Genomic DNA, 22511 nt, shown 5'->3' on the forward strand with positions numbered 1-22511 from the left:
GTGAGTCTCCATGAATTTCAAAAAGAATTCATTATAATTGATTAAAAGTGGAATATAATGTCAATATTTTTCGAAACGATAAAAAAAATTATTATAATCGATTACAATTGATTATAATCAATTATTTCTTAAATTTTTTTTTCTCAAATTTTATTGAATTATAATCCACTATAAAAATGCCCACAAACGCCTTTTTTGGCTAATTTTTTTTTCAAAAAACTTTGCGATTGGCGCAGAAAATTGGACCAAAAAAAATGGTTTTTTAGTGTTTTGAGAGAACTCGGAAAAACAATTTGGCCGATCTAATAAAAATGTCGACAAAATTGCAAATCCGCCCCCAACCCCTAGAGAAAATCCTAGATCCGCCCCTGCTTATGGTTTAAATATAAATTAAATTTGATTTTTACTGTGTTTTCATGCAGAATAGCTAAATTTTAACCCATTAGAATTGATTTTTTGTGAGGTAATATTTTGATAGAAAAAGGGATTAGAAAAAAAATAATTGAAGAGAAAATAATTGAAGATTCACTTTCGTGTTTAGAAATGATTTTGAAAAACAATTAAAATTTTTTGAAAGATTATTTTATTAAATTTTGCTTTGAGTTCCTTCGCGTTGAGTTAGTTTCTTGTTGATGAGTAGAAGTGAAACAAAGTGAACGTTCCCTTGCAGTGTGTCGGCTGCGATTCTTTTCTTCTTGATGTTGTGATTTCCGTTTCCGAGTCGCTCTTCGACTGTCTTCAGAATCTGCTGGGATGTCTCTTCGTTTAGCTCCACTGGACAACTCAAGCTAGAGTAGATATCAAAGGAGGTCTGAATACTGAAACAACCTTCATTACAATAATAATAAGTTTAAAGGTCAATTGATGGCATTAACATTTTGAAAAAAAATCCACTTTTTAGGTCGAATTTGTCTTCCAGATCATTTGAAAATTACTCAATGTTATGAGTTCACGAAAGCGAAAAAAGAGCAATACCTATTTAAAACTCGATTTTTAACCCAAAGTTCTGAGATGTTGCACATTAATCTTGTTACTTTCTATGCCCAGTAAGTCAGTAAAAATATTAAAAAGTCATTTTAAGAGGTATGGGAGCAAATATAAGTATACTAAATTTCATTTGAGTTTCGATTGTTTATAATGCACAGCCCCTCGCTGATATTCTTGAGAGCTACTTTGGGCAACTTTACAAATTTTGGGCAACTTTACAAGTGCAAAAAGTGTTCAACAAAAAAATTATGACATCTCCGAGAAAAAAGCGTCAAAATAAAATTAAAAAGTGTGGACAAAAAAGCTGATTCATGTTTAGACCAAATAAAGGTATATCAGCGCTAGACTTGATGATTTTATTACCAGCACCGGTTCAGAAAAGTGCGTCACAGAAAAACAAATTACATTTATCTCATCTATGTTTCAAAAAGGCATACATATCAGTCGCCGTTCAAACGACGAAAAATACTCGAAAACTGAAGCACTCCAACTTAGATCAATAGTGTAACATTCAAATGAGCTCTCATTAATAGTTTTGGCACTATTTGGATAGACGATAAATCAATATTTTTTATCACCAGCAATTCATAACTCATGTTAAAACATGGCTACAGATGAAGACTTTGACTCGGGGGATTTGTCGAGCGCAGCTCACGCTGGTAAGTGTATATATAATCTTTAAACATAACTGACAATTAGCCCCCTGGCTGGAAAATGAGTCAATCAAGTGCTTTTAGCGGACTATCTACAAGTGGACGGCAACCAGAAAAGGTTGAGCGAACAGAGTTACAATAAACTTAGCAGCTCCTCTATACGACTCAAGAGCCCTGCGCTGACTTCAAGAATAACGTCGGCAACTTCAAAAAGCGCATTCAAACCAGTCAAAAAGCAACGCCGACAATCGCTCGAGAGCTCGGCGGTTAACTTACAACGAAACGACTCGTTTGGAGTGTCCAATAACCGAGGCGCGATGACGAAAGAACTCCTGACGGCACAATTGAAGAGCTTCCTTGTCGAACCTTCAGCTCCCAGTTCCGGAAATCAGCACCGGAAGCTGCCGGTTTCCCCTCCGGAAGGGCAACAGGATAACGGCGTGCACAGTTTGGACAGACAGTCGCTAAGAAATAGAAGGCCCAATTCAACCGACAGTCGAAGTAAGATCAAACAACCTCATAAAGCCAAAATTTCGAGATTTTTTTGTATTGACCCCATTTTCCCCAATAATAGCATGTATTGGCGCCAAAAGCTACTTTGCAAAAATGGTACAGCTGGATTGCAAAAAATGAATGCTATAAATTATTAGGAAAAGGGACCTTTTGGTTAGTACGAGCATGATGGTTGGGTCTCAAGCAAAAGGAACTATGGAAGATTTTATGAAAATGACAACAATGAAAACGAAAATGTGAAATGGGTCCTGCTATATAAATCCGTTCCAATTTTAAACATTCTGATAGTTCCTTGAATGTGTAATTCCTTGAATAATAAGATCCTTGAATAACTGATAACTGTGTAATTCTGTAGATCTAAGATACGACAGAACTTCTCCGATGAGGGCTGCCTTGAAGCCACCCTTTGGAGGATCCAACGATACTAGTCGGGTTTCACCCTCGAGTATCCCGACTGCGACTCAGAAAAGAAGTCTGAGCAACAGCCGAATTCCGACGCCCTCATCTCTAAACACAAGTGCTGTCATGAACCAAAATTCGGCTAATCATACAAGCCAGGGTAACCAACAGCCGTCTCAAATTCCAACATTGTCGAGGAAGAATTCGATTGGCAATGGTGGCAGTTCAACTAGCAGAATTCCCACTCTGGCTAGAAAATCTTCATTACCTTTTTCTCACAACCACGAAGAGAAAAACCCGTCAAACAAGTAAGAGACAAACTAATAGCAAAACTACTTAATTTTGTCTCATTTTAAGCTTTTTTAGCCATTTCATCAAAATTAATCAAAGTGAAGTATTTATTTATAAAACTTAGCGTGTAATTAACTATTTGCACTTATATAAGTTATTTTAGAGAGCAAGCATCAGTATCGAACCACGAGAACGCGGCAAACATTAATAGTGTTTCTGGTTCACACGCCCGCCAAACCGAAAAACCGAAATCTGCCTTCACGAATTTAAAACCCGAAGTTCAAATAAATCGACCTAAGAGTTCCGAAGTTGACGATGTATCCACGAGTGTTAGTTCAAATACAGCAAACGAGCAAAAGAAGAAGAAAGAGTCGGTTATTTATATTGACTCGCAGCCGAAAGAAAATAGTCCGACAAATACCAAGCCAATAACGATGTCTCAAATTCCAGTGTTCCGACGAGCGAGTTCTTCCCAATTTGAAGAGACATCGGCTCATCAGTGCAGCCGGAACGAGAGAAATCCGAGATTGAAAAACGCTTCCGAATCTGAAGCTGGACGTCGCCAAGAACGGCAGGGTACGAAAACTTTGTCTAGTTTCAGTTCAAAACAAATAAATTCCAGACGAAACTCCCACGATCGACAAAAAAATGAAAGTTCCGAGGAAAATAACGAAGAAAATATGATGAACTCTGCGCCGACCATGAGAAATGTAAGCTTCAGCCCGCTTCCGACAAACCCGAATTTTTGTGGGTTCGAAACAAAGCAGGCGGATGTCATCACTGAAGCCTTCGGAATCATTGGCAAATATTTTCCCGAAAAAAGATTTCATATGTATAACCTCCAACGATCCAAATCATTGCGATCTAAAATAAAACCAAATTTTTTTGCCTCGCATAGTAACAGTTTTGCAGGAACCAACCCTTACTTGCTACACAGATACAATTCTCTACTTTCGAGTCAAAAGTACTCGCCGGATTCTTACAATTTGGGATATATGCAAAACGGACCCTCGATATCTCACACTTATTTGGAGAATGCTTTCACTCGGTTAGGATCTGGACAATTCACGACGTTGAACCCGCATCTGAGAAGCAGAACACCGCCTTTAAATTTTGTCTATCCAGCTCTGAGGCACCCTAACCCCCTGGTGTATGTTCAAACACATCCACAAATGTCCTACCTGCCAATGAGAAATTTTCAAATCAATGATGGTTTTTGAATGAAACAATCAAAAGCCAATTTCTTGTATCAGGGTTTTTTGTAATTAATTTTTATAGCAGTTAATGGAAAAAAAATAATAATAAAATTGATTGTCATCGTTATTTTTCCTGTGAAGATATTAAGCTCACTATATCTAGTTATCGGAACCAAGGCGGATTTAGGATTATCTCGAGGGGGGGGGGGGGGGATTTTCAAAAAAATCTCGAGAATTTTCTCAACCTTTCTTTTTGTCAACCAAATTAAAAAAAGATCCCATTTTGACCAAATTTTCCGCGCCGCAGGCAAGTTTTCAAATAAAACAGGCCAAAAAGGCACTTTTAGGCAATTTTGGGAAATTTTGACCGAAAAATTGCGTTTTTTCGGCGCGCGCTCCCCCTCAAAATGAGTATATTTAGGCGCCAAAGGCGCGTTTAGAAAAGTTTTAGGGACAGTCAGCCACAAATGGATATATCAAAATAGTACAAAGGGGGACCCTTTAGGTCGGCAGGGGGTCGAATCCCAAAAGGGGAGAAGGGACGCCCCCCCCCCCCTAAATCCGCTGGTGATCAAAACTACAAAGATGGTTTGAATTTTCCGGAAAAAAAAGCATTAGTTTTGAAATGTGAAGCGCATTTTTCTCAAATTGGGTTAATTTTAGATTAAAAAGGATCGAGACAAAACTTGCTAGAATTTTAGCAGAATTAATATGGTGCAATTCGTTTTGCGAGATTTGGGCACAAAATTTTACTCCAAAAAAGATAATTTCTGGTTTTTTGTTGGTCAAAAATTACGGTGGAATCCCTCGTATGCAAAGGACCGAATGCGCGAAAAAAAATCAGCCAATCAGATTTCAGTAATCTAAAATTTGGAAAGAAAACCTCAAAATCTGAAAGAAAGTAAACATTTCCTGGGACTTAATATTGATATTGACCGAATATGAAAACGGCAGAAAAATGCAAACTATCACTGACCATCCGACGCTGAATTGAAATAAATTTCATAGTTGAAGGGTTTTGTTATGAAAGAAGCAAAATATTCCTTCATTTAATTCATTTCAATTGAATGGCAAATGCTTTTTTCTAAAAATTGACTTTCGGCTAATTTTGTTTCCGGTCCTTCGCCCACAAGTTTATTGCCCATTCGGTCCTTCGCGCATGAAACTAGCCCCCAGAAGTTACGCCAGAACTACCTAGTTGATCTTTAAAATAATTATATCAAAGTGAGCCTCTTACGTAGCCCAACAATCTTTAACGAGGTTATAGTCTCCAAAAACTTAAGGAAAACATTTCAAAATTGTTTTTAATTAAGAAAATCTGGTGATTTATATAGTGGAAACAACTTTTTTTTGTATAGCAAACAAAAAATTATTTTATTCATTGCTTTAGAGATTATATTTTCCTTAAAATTTAATGCGCCCTGTAAGAAGCTCGGTACTACTATGATAGAGTGGTCCCTCGAAAAAGCAACTATGATAGACAGGTCCCGCATGCATTTCGCATGTTATAATTTTGAAAACTTATTTGTGTATAAATTAATCATTTCAAAAATCTTGCAAAATATGTTCAGCCAAAAACTTTTCAGACTGAAAATTGTAATCACTATTGTTTATATATTGAAATTTGCTCGCTTTACTTTATTTTACGGTTTAACAACCATATGATTGGTTTGACTTATTTGTCATCAAAACCCACTATCGTCGGTTTTTTTTAAATTTTCAACATTAATATGGTGAGGGGGAGGTTTTAAGAGGTAAAAAAAACATGGGCTCTTTTTCCTTCCCCCCCCCCCCACCTGCAAATTTTTCAATTTGAAATTATTGTTCACTTTGTCCGATTGTCATGAAAATTGACATGCAGACTAATTAGGCCATAAAAAACATATTTGGTCTTCATAATTAACCTTGTAAAACCAATCGTTAGACTTCAAAATTCATGTTTGTGTGAGGTGGGGGGGGGGGGAAGGAAAAAGAGCCAAAACATGAAATTTGTTCGAAAATTTACTGCGACATCTTTCTGAAAGGCGTAATCATAATTATTAAACAATTTGAGAGCTCTAGGTGTCGTATTCTCAAGGTACCTGCTTATTTTCAAGGGACCACTCTATCATAGTAGTACCAGAAGCTCACTTTGATAAAAGTATGTTAGTGACTGATTTGGTAGTTGTGGCTAAATTTTGATTGACTAAACAACCAAAATTAAGTAAGATTTTTGGATCAATTTTTTGCGCCTAAAATTTGTGACTTCAAAAAATGTAGTATAACAGGAGTCAGCAGACAGTTGCAGTCTAGATACCACAGAATTTTCCCAACCAACACTTTAATATTTACGAAAAAAAAATGAAAGTTAGGGTAAAATCATTTACTTTCTCATTTGGAACGATGGTGACGTGGTTACGATCCGCCTCTTAAGCCGAGGCCCAACATGAGACGTGCCGGTGAGGCCAGATGTGTTTAAATTTCTTTTTGGAAAAGTTCTATTTTAGACACAAGGGAAAAGTAGCAAAAAGGGCTAACAAAATTTATTGCTCAGAACAAAGTTTTACAAATACAAAAAGAGTATATAATGCTATTGCATATCAAATTATTCACTATAAATGATTTATATAACATTAATCCAAATATTATAAAATATTTTTAAAATGCATAAATTATACAATTATACGAACCTTTTCATACGTGACATTTTCCGTAAATCATACGGACCATTTGGTCTAAAGGCTTCTCACAGGCTTCACAAGATTATATACTTATTATCACCAGTGGATTTAGGGAATATATACTAATTTTGAGCTGGGAGCGTTCCGAATGAACGCGGTTTTTTGGTCAAAAACTTTGCCTGCGGCGCAGTAATTTGGGTCAAAATGGGGTCCTTACAGTGATTTATGAGAGCTCAGAAAATCAAATTGGTCAACTTGAAAAAAGATCCGCCCCCTCGAGAAAACTCTAGATCCGCTCCTTGTTATTACCAAAATCTTAAACTAATCTACAAAATTGTGAGCCTGAAAACAATTTATTTATTATTATGGTTATCAAATGTCTCATGTGAAAAATTGATTTGCATTTTAGCAAGCTCAAACAAAATTCTTTGTAGTCAGTAAACAAATTTCAGACACGAACAATACAATAACTTCTAATTTCCCATAATTGTTCCGACTTTCAATACGAAAGTAACGGAATAATTGTGCTCGGGGTGGGTTTTTTTTTTCTTCAGACAAATTTCGACTTTTTAACAAGCCATTTTGTACAAAAATTTTATTATCATTCGAAAGGTATTGTTGTCTTCAGCTCAAATTGGAAAAGATATTTCACCTGTGATTATTTTTCGTAAAGTTATGGGGGTTTAAAGATTGCCATTTTGGCCAATTTGGAACAATTATTGCGCGATATATTTCGCGCTATTTACGCGTGAGCGGAGAGTTAATCCGCCTTAAAATTGTTCCAAATTGGTCAAAAGAAGCTTTTTTGCCATAATTGATTTGTTACAAGGAGCAAAATCTATCCTTTTATACTTTGTATGGCGTGTGGGGGGATGATTTTCATAAAAAATTTCGAATTTTAGAAAAAAAAATTTCATTTTATTTTTTCTTACGTTTAATTTTTTAAATGTTATTACTGCTCCATAAAACCTTAAAAGGCAGTCGGAACATTCAGGGCTTTGCCCTGATACGAGTAGTCTTGGGCTCTTTTTCCTTTTCCCCCCACCTCACTCAAACATGAACTTTATGGTCTAACGAGTGGTTTTACAAGGTTATTTATGAAGACCAAATATGTTTGTCATGGTCTAATTAGTCTGCATGTCAATTGTCACTACAATCGGACAAAGTGAACAGTAATTTCAAATATAAAAATTTGCAGGTGGGGGGGGGGGAAAGGAAAAAGAGCCTAGTCTTGTTGTAATTTTAAATTCAGTTTTTCCTGGCATGTCTAATTTGCCTGTCGTATAATTTCCTAGGCCCCGCTACAATTGACTTCAGATGTCGTCTTGTGCCGAACCTTTTTTAATCCTTTTCAACTATGATTAGATCTCAAAGCCCTCCCGCACAGGAGCTTCATGGATAATAATCGATTATATTGTCGTTTTATAGTCTGTATTCATAAAAACACAAGATTCATCAATTAGAATCCGTTTGAAAATCGATTAAAATCATAATCTTTCTTTTATCAATAAATTCCATTATAACTAAATTTAATCGATTATAATCCATCAAAAATGGTTTATAAACATAATAATTTTTTATATCAATTTTGGGAGGTTATTGGTGATTTTGGCAAGTTTTTTTTAGTTATCTCACTTCCTGTTTAAGGCAGTTGCTACGGATTAATTTTAATAAAATTCAGTTTTCACATAAGATTTATACTTTTAAATTTATCAACTTTTTCAATTTGGCAGTTTAACATTTTATTTAACTGTTATTTTTTCATCATCGCCATAGTAGAAAAAATACCAGTCGACCACTACCCCCCCCCCCCCGCCTACTGCCCCTACCACCCTGTCTATTGCCCGTACCCCACGCCCAGTTTAGGCCACCACCAATGTGAGTGGGGAGTTGCAGGTAACTGGACTTTTTATACACCAGAATGGGGGCGGTTGAGTGGCGAGGGGATTGGTGGGGCTATGGGAGGTGGTGGGAGTAACATATGGAGGGATATATTAGGGGTGGGGGTGGTATATTTGGGGTGGGGGAAGGGTGGGGTAGGTTGAAGGGACATTTTTTTTCCGGGGATGAACATGTTTGTTCGTGCTCTAATTTTGCAAAATTTCAAAAATTTCAAGAGTTAAATTAGCTGTAAACTATTTTCTGCAGAATAAAAGTGGATTTTCATGGATTTTTGTGACCCAGAAAAATCGATTTTTTTTTTCAAAACACCTACTATAATGTATTTTGAATATTGAAAATAATCGATTATGATACCATCAAATCCTAATTTCATGAGTGAAGGAAATTATTTCGTTTTTTTATACTCAGACTTGGTTCCTTTTTTAAAGAATTAAAATTTCTGTACATATTTCCTGCTGCTGTTCTTGTTAGCCCTCGTCATGTTTGTTAATTTAGGATGGTTATAGTAGCCCTTCTCGTCAATAATTACTTGGTTGAGTGCATCCACTGGATTTAGCGTTTCCAATAAGATTCTCCGCTGGAGATCACAATTTCTCATGTTGAATTTTATAAGGTCTATCATCCACTCTTGTTCCGCGATAATTCCTATTTCGCACGCTCTAGCTAAGTCCGATAGTGCTCCCCAAAATTGTTCCAAGAAATCTCTGAAGGACATGGATAAAACTTTCACCCTTGTAAATTTTTGTGGGAACAACCTTCCCCTTTGGCTCCTAGGTCCAACTAGAGGATGGATCTGACTTTTTATCCGCTTCGTTTCTCCTCATTCCATCAAAATTTCGTTTCTCTTCTGTGATTCTTTTGTCCTCCGCGTTTTCCTAGACTCCATTACTTCTTTGTTTCTGATCTCTTGAGCTTTCCTCTGAGTTTCATTTTCTGAATCCTGAGCGCCTTCTATTATAGGGATTGATAACCTGAAAGAACCATCCAATGGTTTTTTCAGGTTGTCTACATCTAAATTTTTTTTGGCGATGATGGCCAAGTGGAACTGTTGAATCAAATTGGTCTATTGGGTGGGTGGTTCTACATAATAGTTTGACCAAAAGTCGGGTATTCGCAGCAGATTCGAATCAGTGGACTGCACCATAATTGGGAGTATTCAAAAACCACTGGTATACTAAAGCTAACGAGGCTAGGTTACAAAAATAAAATTAAAATGTTGATTAAAAACTGATTTTTGTCTAAAGAGAGCATTAAGTGACGCGAAGTCCAATGGACTTTGGTTAGAACACAACTGACAAGTATCTAATTAGTGCTAGAGGTCAAGGTTAATAGAATCAAACACACGATCACAACATGGGTTAATTTTTTTGCGGATATACTCATTATATTTCCCATTAAACTCCAGTGAGGGTCGAGTGAAACCGTTTCTGAAATTTTAGTTGACGTTACAACGAGTTGAGCAGGCGAGTTGACAATGAACAACTTATTAAACCATGAAAACTAGTTTTTGGCTTTAAAAATCAAAGCTTTATTAGTTGTTGGATTATGCGAGCATAATTGTGATCAATTTTTGTCATTATAGTTTTTTAAACTAATTTTTGTCCTTCTCTGTTCTTTTTACATGCAAAAAATTTAAATCAAAATAAACCATAATAGTCCATAAATTTTGACTCACTTCACAATGCGCAACAATCGGGTAGTACATCAGCTTGTGGCATCAGTCAGTTTCAGAAACTCATTAGTTATAAAATTTGTAGGTAGCACATATTTTTGGTACCGGTGCAAAGTTTTCCAACCACAGTTGTCAGTTGTCAAGTTAATATTGAAAACAAACACAGTTCTTTGGAAGGTTTTTAGGTTTTCCTATGCTTTTTATTTGATATTATATTTTAATTTAGGAGTTTTTCAGCATATAAATCAGCAAACAAGACGATTGGGGTATCCAGACAAAAAATTGAATTTTTGGACTGCCTTTTAACAGGTCTCAATTATATTTGTTTAAATTTTTCCTGATGAAATTAAAATTTTGGACTGGCTATATCAAAATTCAAATGCTTAATATTCAGTCAAATTAATATGATTTATTAGTTTGCCTCAACTCAATTTGAAATAATTATGATTGCGGGATAATTCTTCCATTTTTCTCGAAATGCAAATCTTGCAATAAATTACAGTATTCTTGCTTTTTTCTTGCTAACTCTAAAAAATAAAAAATAGGTAAAACAGAGTGAAATTAAAAAATAATAATAATTGTCTAATTAATCAGATTTTTTTTCACCGCTGACTAATTCTAACATAAAAGATTATCGGTAAAAAAATAAAACCTTGCAAGATTTGCATTCTAGATACACTAAGGCCGACACGCATAAATAATACGCGCATAAAAACTATCCAATAAAAATTGAAATTCAGAATTTTTGTCGGCAATTTCTTTTCACTTGGGTATTTTGACAAATAATGAAATCATTAAACGACCTCTAAAATGTTTTAGCATTTGTTGCTTTTTTTCCCCATCACATCCGTTTAATGAATCAAACCGATTAATGAATTCATTAAATCTTTATCATAATAATTTTAGTATTCGTTGCTTTTTATCCCATCACATAAAAATATCTGGAATGTTATTTTCTCGAGAAAATTCGTTTTTGGCATGAAAATTTTAGTTTTTCCTTATAGACTAATCAATTCTTATTCCAAATTAACAGATTTAGCATTTTGTTAATTACACCAAAAATTAACTTAGAAAACATTTTTTATTTTCAAAAACTATCCTAAAGTAGGTGCGTTACTTTTATATGGGTTAACATTGAGATGAAATTACCTTGAATTTTTTACCTTAACAGTTCAGCTAGCTATATTTAGAGCTAGTACTTCGCGTTAAAGGGTGGAATCGAAGCTTAACTATGTTGACAGTGCCAATGAAAAAGTTTATTTTTCTGATCAGGTGCAGCCATGGTGTGTTTGATATACAAAAACTTAATTTCTCGTGATAATATCAATTTTTTTCAACTGCTCCGTAATTTTTAAATTTACCGTAATTTTACTGAACCTTATTCATTTAGGGCAGTTTTGCCTGAACGTTTTTTGCATGTGTACGGTATGAATATGAACTGAAAATATTTTCCGGAATATAACTTTCAATTTACACTTGGAAGTCTTAAAATGGTATCTAAATTTTGAATTTCGATTGATTTTGCAAAACAAAAACAGAGTTGAGGGATCAAAATTGGCGTCAGAATAATTCTGGCGTCGAATAGTTCAATGTTTCAGACTGTTTGAAGATCAATAAAAAAACTGTACCTTTTTGCGAGGTAATTTCTGAAGTAATTTGAACATCTCTCTCCGCTGTTTTCGAAGCTTCTTTTCGTAATCATGAAGGCGTGAATAAGAATGAACTTAAACTCCACAAATATGAACACATTTTGATGCATTGAATCAAATAGGGAGTTGAGAGCCTGAACTGAAAAAAGTGCCACTCCCAGTTCAAATGAGTCATAGGTAAGACGTGATAGAGATATTTGTTCAGGATGAGAAGAAAGGTCGGTTTGGACGAACTGACACGGGTACTGAATGTATCGCTGCTTGCAGTAGTTGACCCACTCCAAGTTGAGGTCTGAAGAAAAAAAAACAAATTAGAACTTCTGCTTGCATCTATAAAATTCTTTTTGGAAGAAATAGGTAAATGTTGAGGACTAAATAAATTTGGGAGTTAAGGAATAAAAAAATCATGTAATCATTTTGGAAGCAGGCAAATGTTAGCTACAAGTACGACTTAGCAAACTATTCATCAAACACAATTGATTCGTTTATTTGTAATCGGCGGTGAAAACGGGTGTCAAAACACGAAGCGGATCAATTGAGCAATCTCCCCCCCATTCTCGCGTGGGGGGGAGATAGCTCAATAGGTACTTGAGACATGTTTATAACCACTTGAAAATAGATTGAATGACATGAAATCATAAACCATATTTTCCAACGACTGTGGAAAGCCAAAATTTACAATATCAAAGCTCAAAAGTTTCATTCAAATAGAAAAAAGAATCAATAAATCAGGCTTAAAAAGCGACTTTTTTCTTTCTTAAAATGACAAAAAGCTATTGCGTACAATATTAAGGTGCTGCGGAGAACCGTTTTTGCTATTCAGATACAAGGCTAGAGCACCAACCCTGGTAAACCACTTTCCTCGATGAGGCTATGGTCGCCTATACAAAAATTTGCAAAAGAAAAAAATTCATAAATTTCAAGTTTTTTTTTCAAAATTTTTCTCGATACTCATATAAAAAAAAACTTCAGTCGGTCAAATGATTGCGTGCTATAAACAAAACATCCATCTACTTCCGTTTGCTGACGTCTTTTTGAAGAGTTTATTCATTTTTGCTGGGGGGGAGATAGCTCAATTGGTCATTACGGGGGGGGGGGGGGGGGGGGGGGGGGAGATTGCTCAATTGATCCCACGAAGCTGTCGAATTTATAAGATGACGTTGGTTCAAAAAAATTGTTAATGAAGCTCGAAAAATAAAAATGAAAAAATATTTTTTTAGGGCATAATGACTCACCGACACCTACAAACTCTAACTTTTTCCCATTCTTCTTCTGGATTTCGTCCACTACAGTGTGTATGGTCGGACATGGTCCACAGCCGAGGTCCATGACCCGGACCACGACAGAGTCAGAATTACACTTGGCAGCGGCGAAGTCTCGAAGTTGTCTGCGCAAGTGGGGTGTGAACACTTCGGCCTGATGTAGAAGAGCCTCTAGCTCCTTAGAACTCTTTTGAACAGGAGTCGAATTCATTCTCAGATAACAAAGATTAGATAAGAGCTGTTTTTTGATAGTTTTACAATTAACACAAATTTTGGGTAAATGTAAGCAATAATGGACTGACTAAATTGAAAATTTGGATTAGTCCAAGGTGGTATTTAATAAAAAAAATGCTGGTCTTAACTTGAAAAAAATTGGAGATAAGTATAAAGATCGAGACGGCATTAAGTAACTGATATGGTATTAGCTTTACTCAACCGTCTCAGACACTACTTTCATGTAATCTTTTTCATATTAGTCTTTTTATTATGCAAGATTACCGAAAAGTGTTCTCGCAAAAAAATGCAATCAGTAAAAATATAATTAAAATGCTGTCTGAGTGAAAAACTTAAGTAATTCATGTAACTTGAATTAAATTATCTAGCGCGCCATAAAAGAACTATAAAACATCTAGAAACAATAAATTATTTCTAAATTTAGAGGCGCGACAGTGTTTCGAAATGAGCTAAACTGCGACCATAAAATTCATACCAAAACATTTTCTCAATTTCAAATTCCCAACATCGGTCAAAATAACTCCACTAGAGCGGCGCCTTCAAAAAATAACAAACCGGTTCTTCTTGAAATAAGTAATTCAATGAAACGTTGTGCATTTGTTTTTTGGTTACCTCAGATCAACTCTGACTGGGTTCCACTAGCATTAGTCGAAATACTGTGGCGGTTAAGTAAAAAAAAGCAATAACCAGCATATGTTTATATCATTTGTTCTTCATCCATAGCCATTCTGTTTTCAACGCATATAAATGCACATAAGCTGCAAAAGTCGGAAATGCACGCGTCTGTAGAGGTGGAAAAAGCAAGGCGATTAAATGTAATTTCCACGCTTGCTTTTCCTTCCTTTCAATATTATTCAGAAATGGTAAAAATAAATAGGAAGTAGAAGATTTTTTTTACTGAGTTAGGCCAAGATAAAGCAGAGACAAGCCACAATTATGACACAGAAACGGGCGAGTATTTTAAGACTTCGTCTCGAACTGACAAGCGACGTTTTTGCGAATACAATCAATAGCTGGTTTTAAGTTTCGTGGGTTGAGTTTCTGCGACTAACTACAAGATTCTCAAAGTCGAACAGATAAAGACTTTGCGCCCAAAATTATTTAGTCTGGACAGGGTTTGATAGTTGGGCACGAAATCTTGAAAGATCGAGTTTTAGTCGCCTTAGTTTAGAAAATGGTCGCGACAGTTTGAAAGCTAACATAGAGTAACAGTTAGTAGCAAAAATTCTCTAATTAGGTGCGAGAGTCTAGACGGGGCAGTACAACAAGGCCGAAAAACAACAATGCCGAGAACCAAAAATTTGTTCAAGAGTGGCAAAAATTGTTTTGGATACTACTTTTACTCGTCTCAAATTACTGGCAAAAGAGCCAACGATTTATAGAAAGAGTTCAAAATCTACAAAGATTATCAATTTCTGAGACCGTTGAAAACATTTTTGTTTGGGACTTTCGCACCCGCATCCAATTTTAGGCGTAAGTAATTGATTATAACGGAATGTTATGTTGATTTTTGGAATAATTAATTGATTACAATTAACCAATTAACAAAATTACGCGTTTAAAAATTTTATTATCGACTAAAATCGTGATGTTTTCCAAGAGATGATAATTGATTATGGTCATACAAAAAACTCTTTAAATCATTGATAATCAATTTAATTTATTTATAATCTCTTATTTTGCCGAAGTTTTGTCTCACTAAAAGTATTTTTTAATTATATTTTATGGGTTATTATTTTTCGGTCAATTACGAAATCTCAAAAAATTACATGTCTTTTCACACTTTATCAGAACACAAAGTTCTATCACAAAACAATTGTTTCATACAGAACCGTTCATATGAATTGAAAGGTTCCCACGGTAGGTGAAAATTAAAATAATCCAAACAAATCATAAAACTAAAGCAATGTGCAGATTTTTTAGTGGTTACAAAAAATTTAATTGTGCACCATGAAGCAACTTTAATTAGGATGAATTGAATAAAAAGTTATAAATTTGTATTTTTTGAAAATTTTCAAAACATTTTTCTCATTTTTCCGTAAACTAACGCGTGCAATTTTAATGGAGTTTTTGAGCAAAATTTATGTATTCAAAATTGCGATAAAATTAACAGATTATTAGATATTCTATTTAAAGCAAAATTAGACGGGTTAACTATCGATTATAGACGATTAAAATGTAATAAGAATAACTATTATTTGAGTTCAAAAAGAGAGATTATAATCAATTATTAAATGATTAAAATCAATTTTTGCTCAATTTCAGTGAGGGTGGTACTAAAATCAGAAAAGTTCCAACTTTTAACGCTTGGAAACTGATGAGGGTATTTCACATTTTAGTAAAATGGATCTATTTAACAATCGCAGTTCAAAGTGCCGAAGAACAGCAGTGCCGAAACTAAAATGTTTTCAAGATTGCCAAAAATTGGTTACTTATAAAATTTTTGATTTTTTTTGAATTGTGGGCACTTCAGCGTAAATACTGTTTTGCATGGAAGCAAAATCGTGAAAAAAATTACAATTTGCTGAGTTAAATGTTTTATCAGAAAAATTTGGGACGCCGCACTTGCAGAATGTTTGTTTGTTTAACAAGCGTCATCAATTAAATGGTCAAAACTTCCGTCCATTTGAATATAATTACTTACCAGTGATTTCGGATCAGTAAGACCAGTATTCAAACTAAATTTGAGCCTAGTTGGATAACAGTTCAGTTTCATCAGTGCCTTTCATAGTTGGATTTTTCTTATTGGCTACTTTCCAAAAAATGTGATTTTCGAAACATAGATGCATTATCAAAGTAACTGAAGCAAGAAACAGTTTTGAAACGAATCCTCAATAGCGTCTCGTATTTGAAGCAGAAGTATTTCAGCAAATCTCATTTCTCAGAAGAAATAACTTGTTTTAGGTCAAAATCTAGTAAACAGCTCAGATTTTGAGAAAAATCTGATTAGTGAATTTTCATGGCTAATACTCAAAGCTTGTCTGAAATCTGTTATTGACAGTTAAACTTTTTTTATTCCATCGTTATAGTCAATTAAAAAGAATAAATACTGCCTATAATTTTCCTGTCAAAATGGTTCCTGAGCGCTAAGAAGAAATTTTTGTTTCTTTTTAACACAGAACTGTTTCAGTTGTATGCCGTGCTGCAGAGGTGTTTTGAGCTTTTCAGGAGATATACTTTTAACGTTTTCGTTGAGAATTTAACAGAAAAAAGTTTCTTTAATTGATTTTGTGATTTAGTGAAGAGAGACAAATGCTGATCTTTATGACAAGCCAATCATTTTTAGTTTTTCTTTTTGTGAATTACTAATCGCTTCTATACAAATCAAAGCTGTAAATTGTTTCAAAAGTTCTGATAGAAAAAGTTTCAGCAATCAACAAAATTACTAAGTTTTTGTCATTAACTCGTTTGATCCACGGCGGGTGGTGATCCAGGTCCAGGATAAGGACCCAAGATAAAATCTCCATAGTTGTTTGATGAAATGGGTCAGTCAATCCACGACTTAAGAAGTGTAACTCTTTTTCAGATAACGGATAGGAAGATGACATTCAATTGAAAAAAGTCACTTTTTTGTTCTTTTTTTGGAATCATTGAGTTAAGACCGATGTGGTTAACTCATAGAGTAATTTCGAATAGGGTACACCGTCTGCTCGTCACGCTATCTTATTTTCGGCCGGATAGATTCGTGCAACTTCTTAATCTAATGCCGATCCTAATCTTACTCTTATACTTTCTAGTCTCAGGGTGTTTAACTAGTCTCTGCTAGGCTCAGTAGATCTAAGGTATACTGGTTTGTTGCGGCTGCTGAAGTTCTCTTGGAGAGGCAACTATATTCTAAGTTAAATTCAAATCTCTCTGGTGCTGAAATTACAAGTAATTTCAGCACTTACAAATAAGTGGGTTGTTAGTTAGATGGATTATGATTGGTTAATATTAAATACTTTACAGTGGTAAAATATCCAATTTATCCAATCATAAAATATAGTTTAGATCAGGTTCCACCCATCCGGGTTTTACAGAGTTTTTAGAATTATCTTTCTGCAATTCAAAGGATGGATGATGAACGTTTGTATTTGGCGAACATCACATTCTTGTCCGGTTTCTCTTGTTAAAGAAGTTCCAGGACGCTGGAGTTAGGGACATCAATCGTTGTGTCGTCTTGTGACAACGACTGTGTTCCCCGATGAAATCAATCTGATTTCAAAATGGTTTGCTATGACGGGTTTTTCTGTATTATGTAGAGAACTTGTTTTGTGTTCAACCTCGTCTGGGAATGGCGTGGAGATCGTGTGTGGAAGGGATGCCTCGTAACTCGGATCTGTACGTATACTTGAACATCGAGGTGGTCATTGGTCTAGTTCAATGAAGTCCTTTTCTGCGAAGTCAAGTTGTACTCTAAATCCTTTGAGTTGTGATTGTGGACGGCATATCGGTTGTGGTTAGCCATTCTTGTTCGAGTGTGATGGAGTCACTTTGTCTTTGGCTGTTCGTCTTTGTTGTTGTGTGTCAATTTATATACTGCAAGGTATGATTTACATTTTATAAAATTTTATTAGTTCGGTTTTTTAATCATGAATTTAGTTAGTTGTTTTCACAAAAGCTTTTTTGTTTTAGTTCGGTTATTTTGAAGAGTTACTCGCCCTTGAGTACGTCTAATTAAAAATAGAAGTGTGGTCACAAAGCGTGGATGTAGCGCAGTGGGTTAGGCCGGCAATAGAGCATGCTCAGGACGTCCTCTCTGGTGGGTTAGGCCAGGAGTGGGAGTATGATTTCGTGCGGTTTCTTTGAGAGGTCCTGTTATGTGATAACGTTTTATGTTGGATTTATGTTGGTCTTTCTTATGTTTCTTTGGTTGTGTCCTTTTTTCAAAAATAAAATTGTTTTTGGTATGGGTTTGTCTTGCGACTTTTTTGTGTTTTATTATTACTTTCTTAGACTTTATAATAGTCTTCAAAAGAATAAATTATCCAGTTTTAAACTGGGTTAATCCGGTTTGGGTACCGTTGGTTTTCTTTTCTTAGTCATGCTGTTATTTTATGATTTGTGGTGTTTAGTAAGCTGCGTTGGTTAGTTTGGTTTAGTCCAACCGGGTTAAAGGAAAGTTTGAAACTTGTTATCGTGTGTTAGAGTTGTTGAGTGTGAAAACTTGAAACTTAAAATCATTATTTAAACAATTCTTCGTGGGCGAGCTGTGCGAGTTTGGATAGAATTCTTGTGCGAGTGAATGAAAATATTAAAAGGTTAGTACTGCATTTTCATTTTATCAATTTATTACATAGAATTTCAAATTTACTGCTTTTTGTTGGGGGAAATTTAAAGTTATAAATTTTCATCGTAATTAAATTTACTGCTTTATGGGGAAACAATTTATAAACTAATTTACTGCATTTGGTATGAATTCTATTATATTATCTTGTGCAAAATATTAATGAAGTTTAGAAGAATTTTAACAAGTTTATTTTTTATTTTATTTTTCTGTTTTTTTGCAGATGATCGTGGTATGAAGACTAGAAATGTAAAAGAAACATGAATAAAGAATGGTTAGTACTAAATTAAATTTATTAGTTAAGATATTTTTAAATTATACTTACCTGTTAATCGTCTGGGAAAAAGCCGTGGGGGAAGATGTCGTGTATCATGTCCGATGTTGTTAGTAATTTTGCTAGTATGCGAATGATGTTTTTAATTTGAAGCAATGGCCAAAGCAATTGAAGTGCTTTAATGGTTTTTAGTTTTTCGGTGCCTACTGCAAACTCATAAGGTGTGTTTTGAATGAGGTTATATATTTTGTGATTATATTTAGTATTGTGAATAAATTCTAATATTGGGATTTCTATAGGCTGGATACATTCATGTGGGATAAGGAAGGGTCTGGATTCTTCGGCGTTAAAGGTCTTCGTGATGGGACAAAATATATACATTTGTGTTACTGGGTCATAATTACGGAGGATGCCGTGGAGGTTAGTATCCTTGATGCAATAGGTGAAATTAAGAACAAATGGTGAAGTGTACTTCGAGTTAAGAAACTGAAAAACGATGGTTTGGTTGTCTTGATGGAGTATGTAGATCAAAATGAATTTGTATGAAGCGATAGTATGTATACGTATGAGTCTGTTTAGTGCGTAACATAATGTCGTGTGAACAGTGCAAATCGCGTTCATGTGGTGCAAGGAAGTGAAAGGTTAGTGAAAATAACTGAAATTTGTCTTTAAAACTTTCGTAAGCTTGATTATCATTTAGTGCTTCAGAACTGATGTGATCATATTAGTAGTAGATGTTGGAGGTGATCAGGGGGGGGGGAGGAGGAAGACCCCCATGTATTAAGATAGGGAATAGAGCATCCGGTCTTCCAGCTATGTATTAAGATTGGGTATAGAGTCTACAATGTATTAAGATAGGGAATACCGATGGTAAGTTTTTATGGTTTGTGTGATGGTAAGATAATGGTAAGAAAATCGTAATTTTTTTAGTTTTTGTGTGGAAATGTTTGGTTTTTTTTCGCAAAATGTTGGCGCGTGTTATCTAATTTGTGAATATCGAAGGTTAATTACGTGTAGGTTGTGTAATGAAGGACTTTTGATTAGTTTTTTGATACATGGTAAGTCAATGGTAAGAGTTTTTGGGTAAATTTTTATGAAAAAATTTTCAAAAAAACTTCAAAAAACGATAAGGTTAGCTATTATTTGACCTAATTTATTAAATAATCTTACTTTCTATCTAATTGAAACGATAATTTTACTTTCTATCTAATTGAAACAATGCTGAAACCTACTGAAACTTCGAAAAAATTCAAATTTTTTGAGACAAAATTGCAAAAATTTCAAGTATTTGGAAAAAATTGCAAAAATTTCAAGTATTTGGAAAAAATTGCAAAAATTTCAAGTATTTGGAAAAAATTGCAGAAATCTCATAATTTTGGCTAATGTATTGTTGCTTTTGATCTAATTTTAAACATACTTTTACTTATAGATTTTAAAAATAAGCTAAGACTATATGTTAATTGGCATTATGTTGAGACAATGATACAAAATTTTGAATAAAAAATGACTTTTTCAACAATTTTTTCTCAAAATATTGAAATACGATGAAGTTTACCTTAATTTGAGCTAAATATTTGGTTATACAATGCTCTAAACACTGAAAAGAAGGTTAATAGTAGCAGAATCAATTTTGAAACTTCCGGAAAACAGTAAAATTAGTCGTAATTTTCGAGGAGGTAAAATAAAAATTAATCAAATTTACATGAAATTTTCCATTTCGAACCTTTTATTTTGGTTTTTAACTGTTTTTTTTTGTCCAGTTCAGGGATTATTTTTAGGAATCTCAATTCAAATGAACATTAAGGGTAAAATCCTATGAAATTTCTAAATCAAACTCCATGATTCAACTCCACCTCATTTTTTTCTCATTGAATTACCCAAATTTGTACAAAAATTACAACTTGTGGCAAATTTTTCATGTTAAAAATTAGAAATTTCTGATTATTGATAAAAAATTAACGGTTTATTGCTAAAATTGTTTAAAATGGGATAAATTTTTCTCAAAAATTTATTCGATATTGTTTCAAATTCAACAAAAACTTCTTCATAACTGATGATTATCTCTCTGTTGCTTCTGCAACATAACTTTCAAGATTTTCCGTAGAGTTTTTCCATGTTTTAAAGTTAATCTTGCTTTCTGTTTAAAACATGTTTTCGCTATTGAACACACTTTACTAGAAAATTTAGTCAAAACTGGAGAATTTAGGAGGAAAATAGTATCAATTGAACGAACAATTTGCTAGCAGAGATGAAATTAGAACTGATACCGTATGATAATTACAATAAAAAATGTTAAAATCTTCCTCGAGGTTCCCCTGTTCAGTTGCCATTGTAAACTATTTAAGCAAAAATACACATTTTGCAATCATTAATTATCACTTTTCTTGCAAAATAGTTATTAACTCGCTTTTTTTCTTAATTTATGACGGAAATTTTCTCAAAAATATCCAAGTGAGAAAGAATTGGTGCTAGTTAAAGCATTCAAAAATATATGTACACAATGAGAATATAAAGGTGTATTTTTACGATCTAAGAACAAATTAGGAGCAGCTCTATTATTTATAATCTGAAAATCTCCGGAAATACGCAAGAGAACCTAGTTCCTAACATCTACAATATAAAAACTTCTGAAAGAGCGAGTCTCAAAAAATTGATTTAGCAAAGCAAGGTGTAAACTGGAACAATTGTGTAATTTTCCGATTTTTATTAAGAAAAAAACTCTATGTAGTAAAAATGTAGTTATGTATTGTATATAGTGTTGTATATTCTATGTAGTATTGTGTAGCAAGGAAAAGTAGATCTTGAATGCAAGTTTTCGATTTATGCTTTATGTATCTTCTTCCAAAAGATGTCGAATTGGGTTTGCTTTTCAAAAATTATCTTCAAAACATTTGATCTTTCATATAAAGTACCAACTATATCAAATGATAACAATTTTTTCTAATGAATTACGGATAAATATAAGACTTTGAGAATTTTTATGTTGGATTTTTTTTCTCACGATATACTTTATAAGCTAAATTTTAGTAAAAGTATCTCAAATCTCTTAAGGATTAAATTGAGCTTCTATCTCATTTTAGCATTTTCTCAGTTTCTGCTTCATCTACTTTCTACCAAATGAATTCAATTTGAGCAAATTTTTACTTAAAAATTGAATTTTAGATGGAAAAATGTATCGTTTCAACGAACGATCAATAATCCGAAGCTGAATTAATACCATAAACCCTTTACTAAAAAGCTTTAAAGGATTTTCTCAAGCTCATAACTGTATAATGCTGTTTTAAATCTGAATTTCTTTTTTAGACTAAATTTTTAGTTGGAATGATGTGTATCATTATCTTGAGACTTTCAAAGTTTAGCAAAATATACATTTTTTCCAGGTCATTTATCAATTTCTTTTCTGAAATTATCAAAAAATCAATAGAAAAACATTATTCCTAATAAGTCAAACCACATTATCTGCTTAAAAAACTCTGCTCTATGAACACTTTTACAAGCACAAAACAAGGAAAACTTTAAAATAGCAACTACAAAAAACCTTTCAATTAGTTGA

The 22511-nt window shown here is 33.9% G+C and overlaps 3 protein-coding genes across 7 annotated transcripts in view; 2 read left to right on the forward strand and 1 right to left on the reverse strand.

The window, feature by feature from the left end:
- Nucleotides 1-22511, forward strand: part of LOC134842735 (WD repeat-containing protein 7-like) — a 625416-nt gene that overhangs the window by 496877 nt on the left and 106028 nt on the right. The gene's annotated exons all lie outside the window — the stretch shown is intronic.
- On the reverse strand, nucleotides 551-14324 carry LOC134842488 (uncharacterized). 2 transcript variants are annotated; one of them, XM_063858852.1, is made up of 4 exons: nucleotides 14106-14324; nucleotides 13158-13371; nucleotides 11902-12214; nucleotides 551-818 (listed from the first exon to the last, which is right to left on the reverse strand). In XM_063858852.1, the coding sequence occupies exons 1-4, from the start codon at nucleotides 14109-14111 to the stop codon at nucleotides 587-589; spliced, it is 765 nt and encodes a 254-aa protein (XP_063714922.1). In that variant the 5' UTR covers nucleotides 14112-14324; the 3' UTR covers nucleotides 551-586. The 2 variants fall into 2 exon arrangements, with proteins under 2 accessions (XP_063714922.1, XP_063714921.1); XM_063858851.1 differs by lacking the exon at nucleotides 14106-14324 and having other exon boundaries at nucleotides 13158-13704.
- Nucleotides 1189-4149, forward strand: LOC134841481 (uncharacterized). Its single transcript, XM_063857501.1, has 4 exons — nucleotides 1189-1646; nucleotides 1725-2141; nucleotides 2509-2860; nucleotides 3007-4149. The coding sequence occupies exons 1-4, from the start codon at nucleotides 1592-1594 to the stop codon at nucleotides 4061-4063; spliced, it is 1881 nt and encodes a 626-aa protein (XP_063713571.1). The 5' UTR covers nucleotides 1189-1591; the 3' UTR covers nucleotides 4064-4149.

Source organism: Symsagittifera roscoffensis, chromosome 3, assembly GCF_963678635.1.
Source record: "Symsagittifera roscoffensis chromosome 3, txSymRosc1.1, whole genome shotgun sequence".
NCBI classification, from domain to species: domain Eukaryota; kingdom Metazoa; phylum Xenacoelomorpha; order Acoela; family Convolutidae; genus Symsagittifera; species Symsagittifera roscoffensis.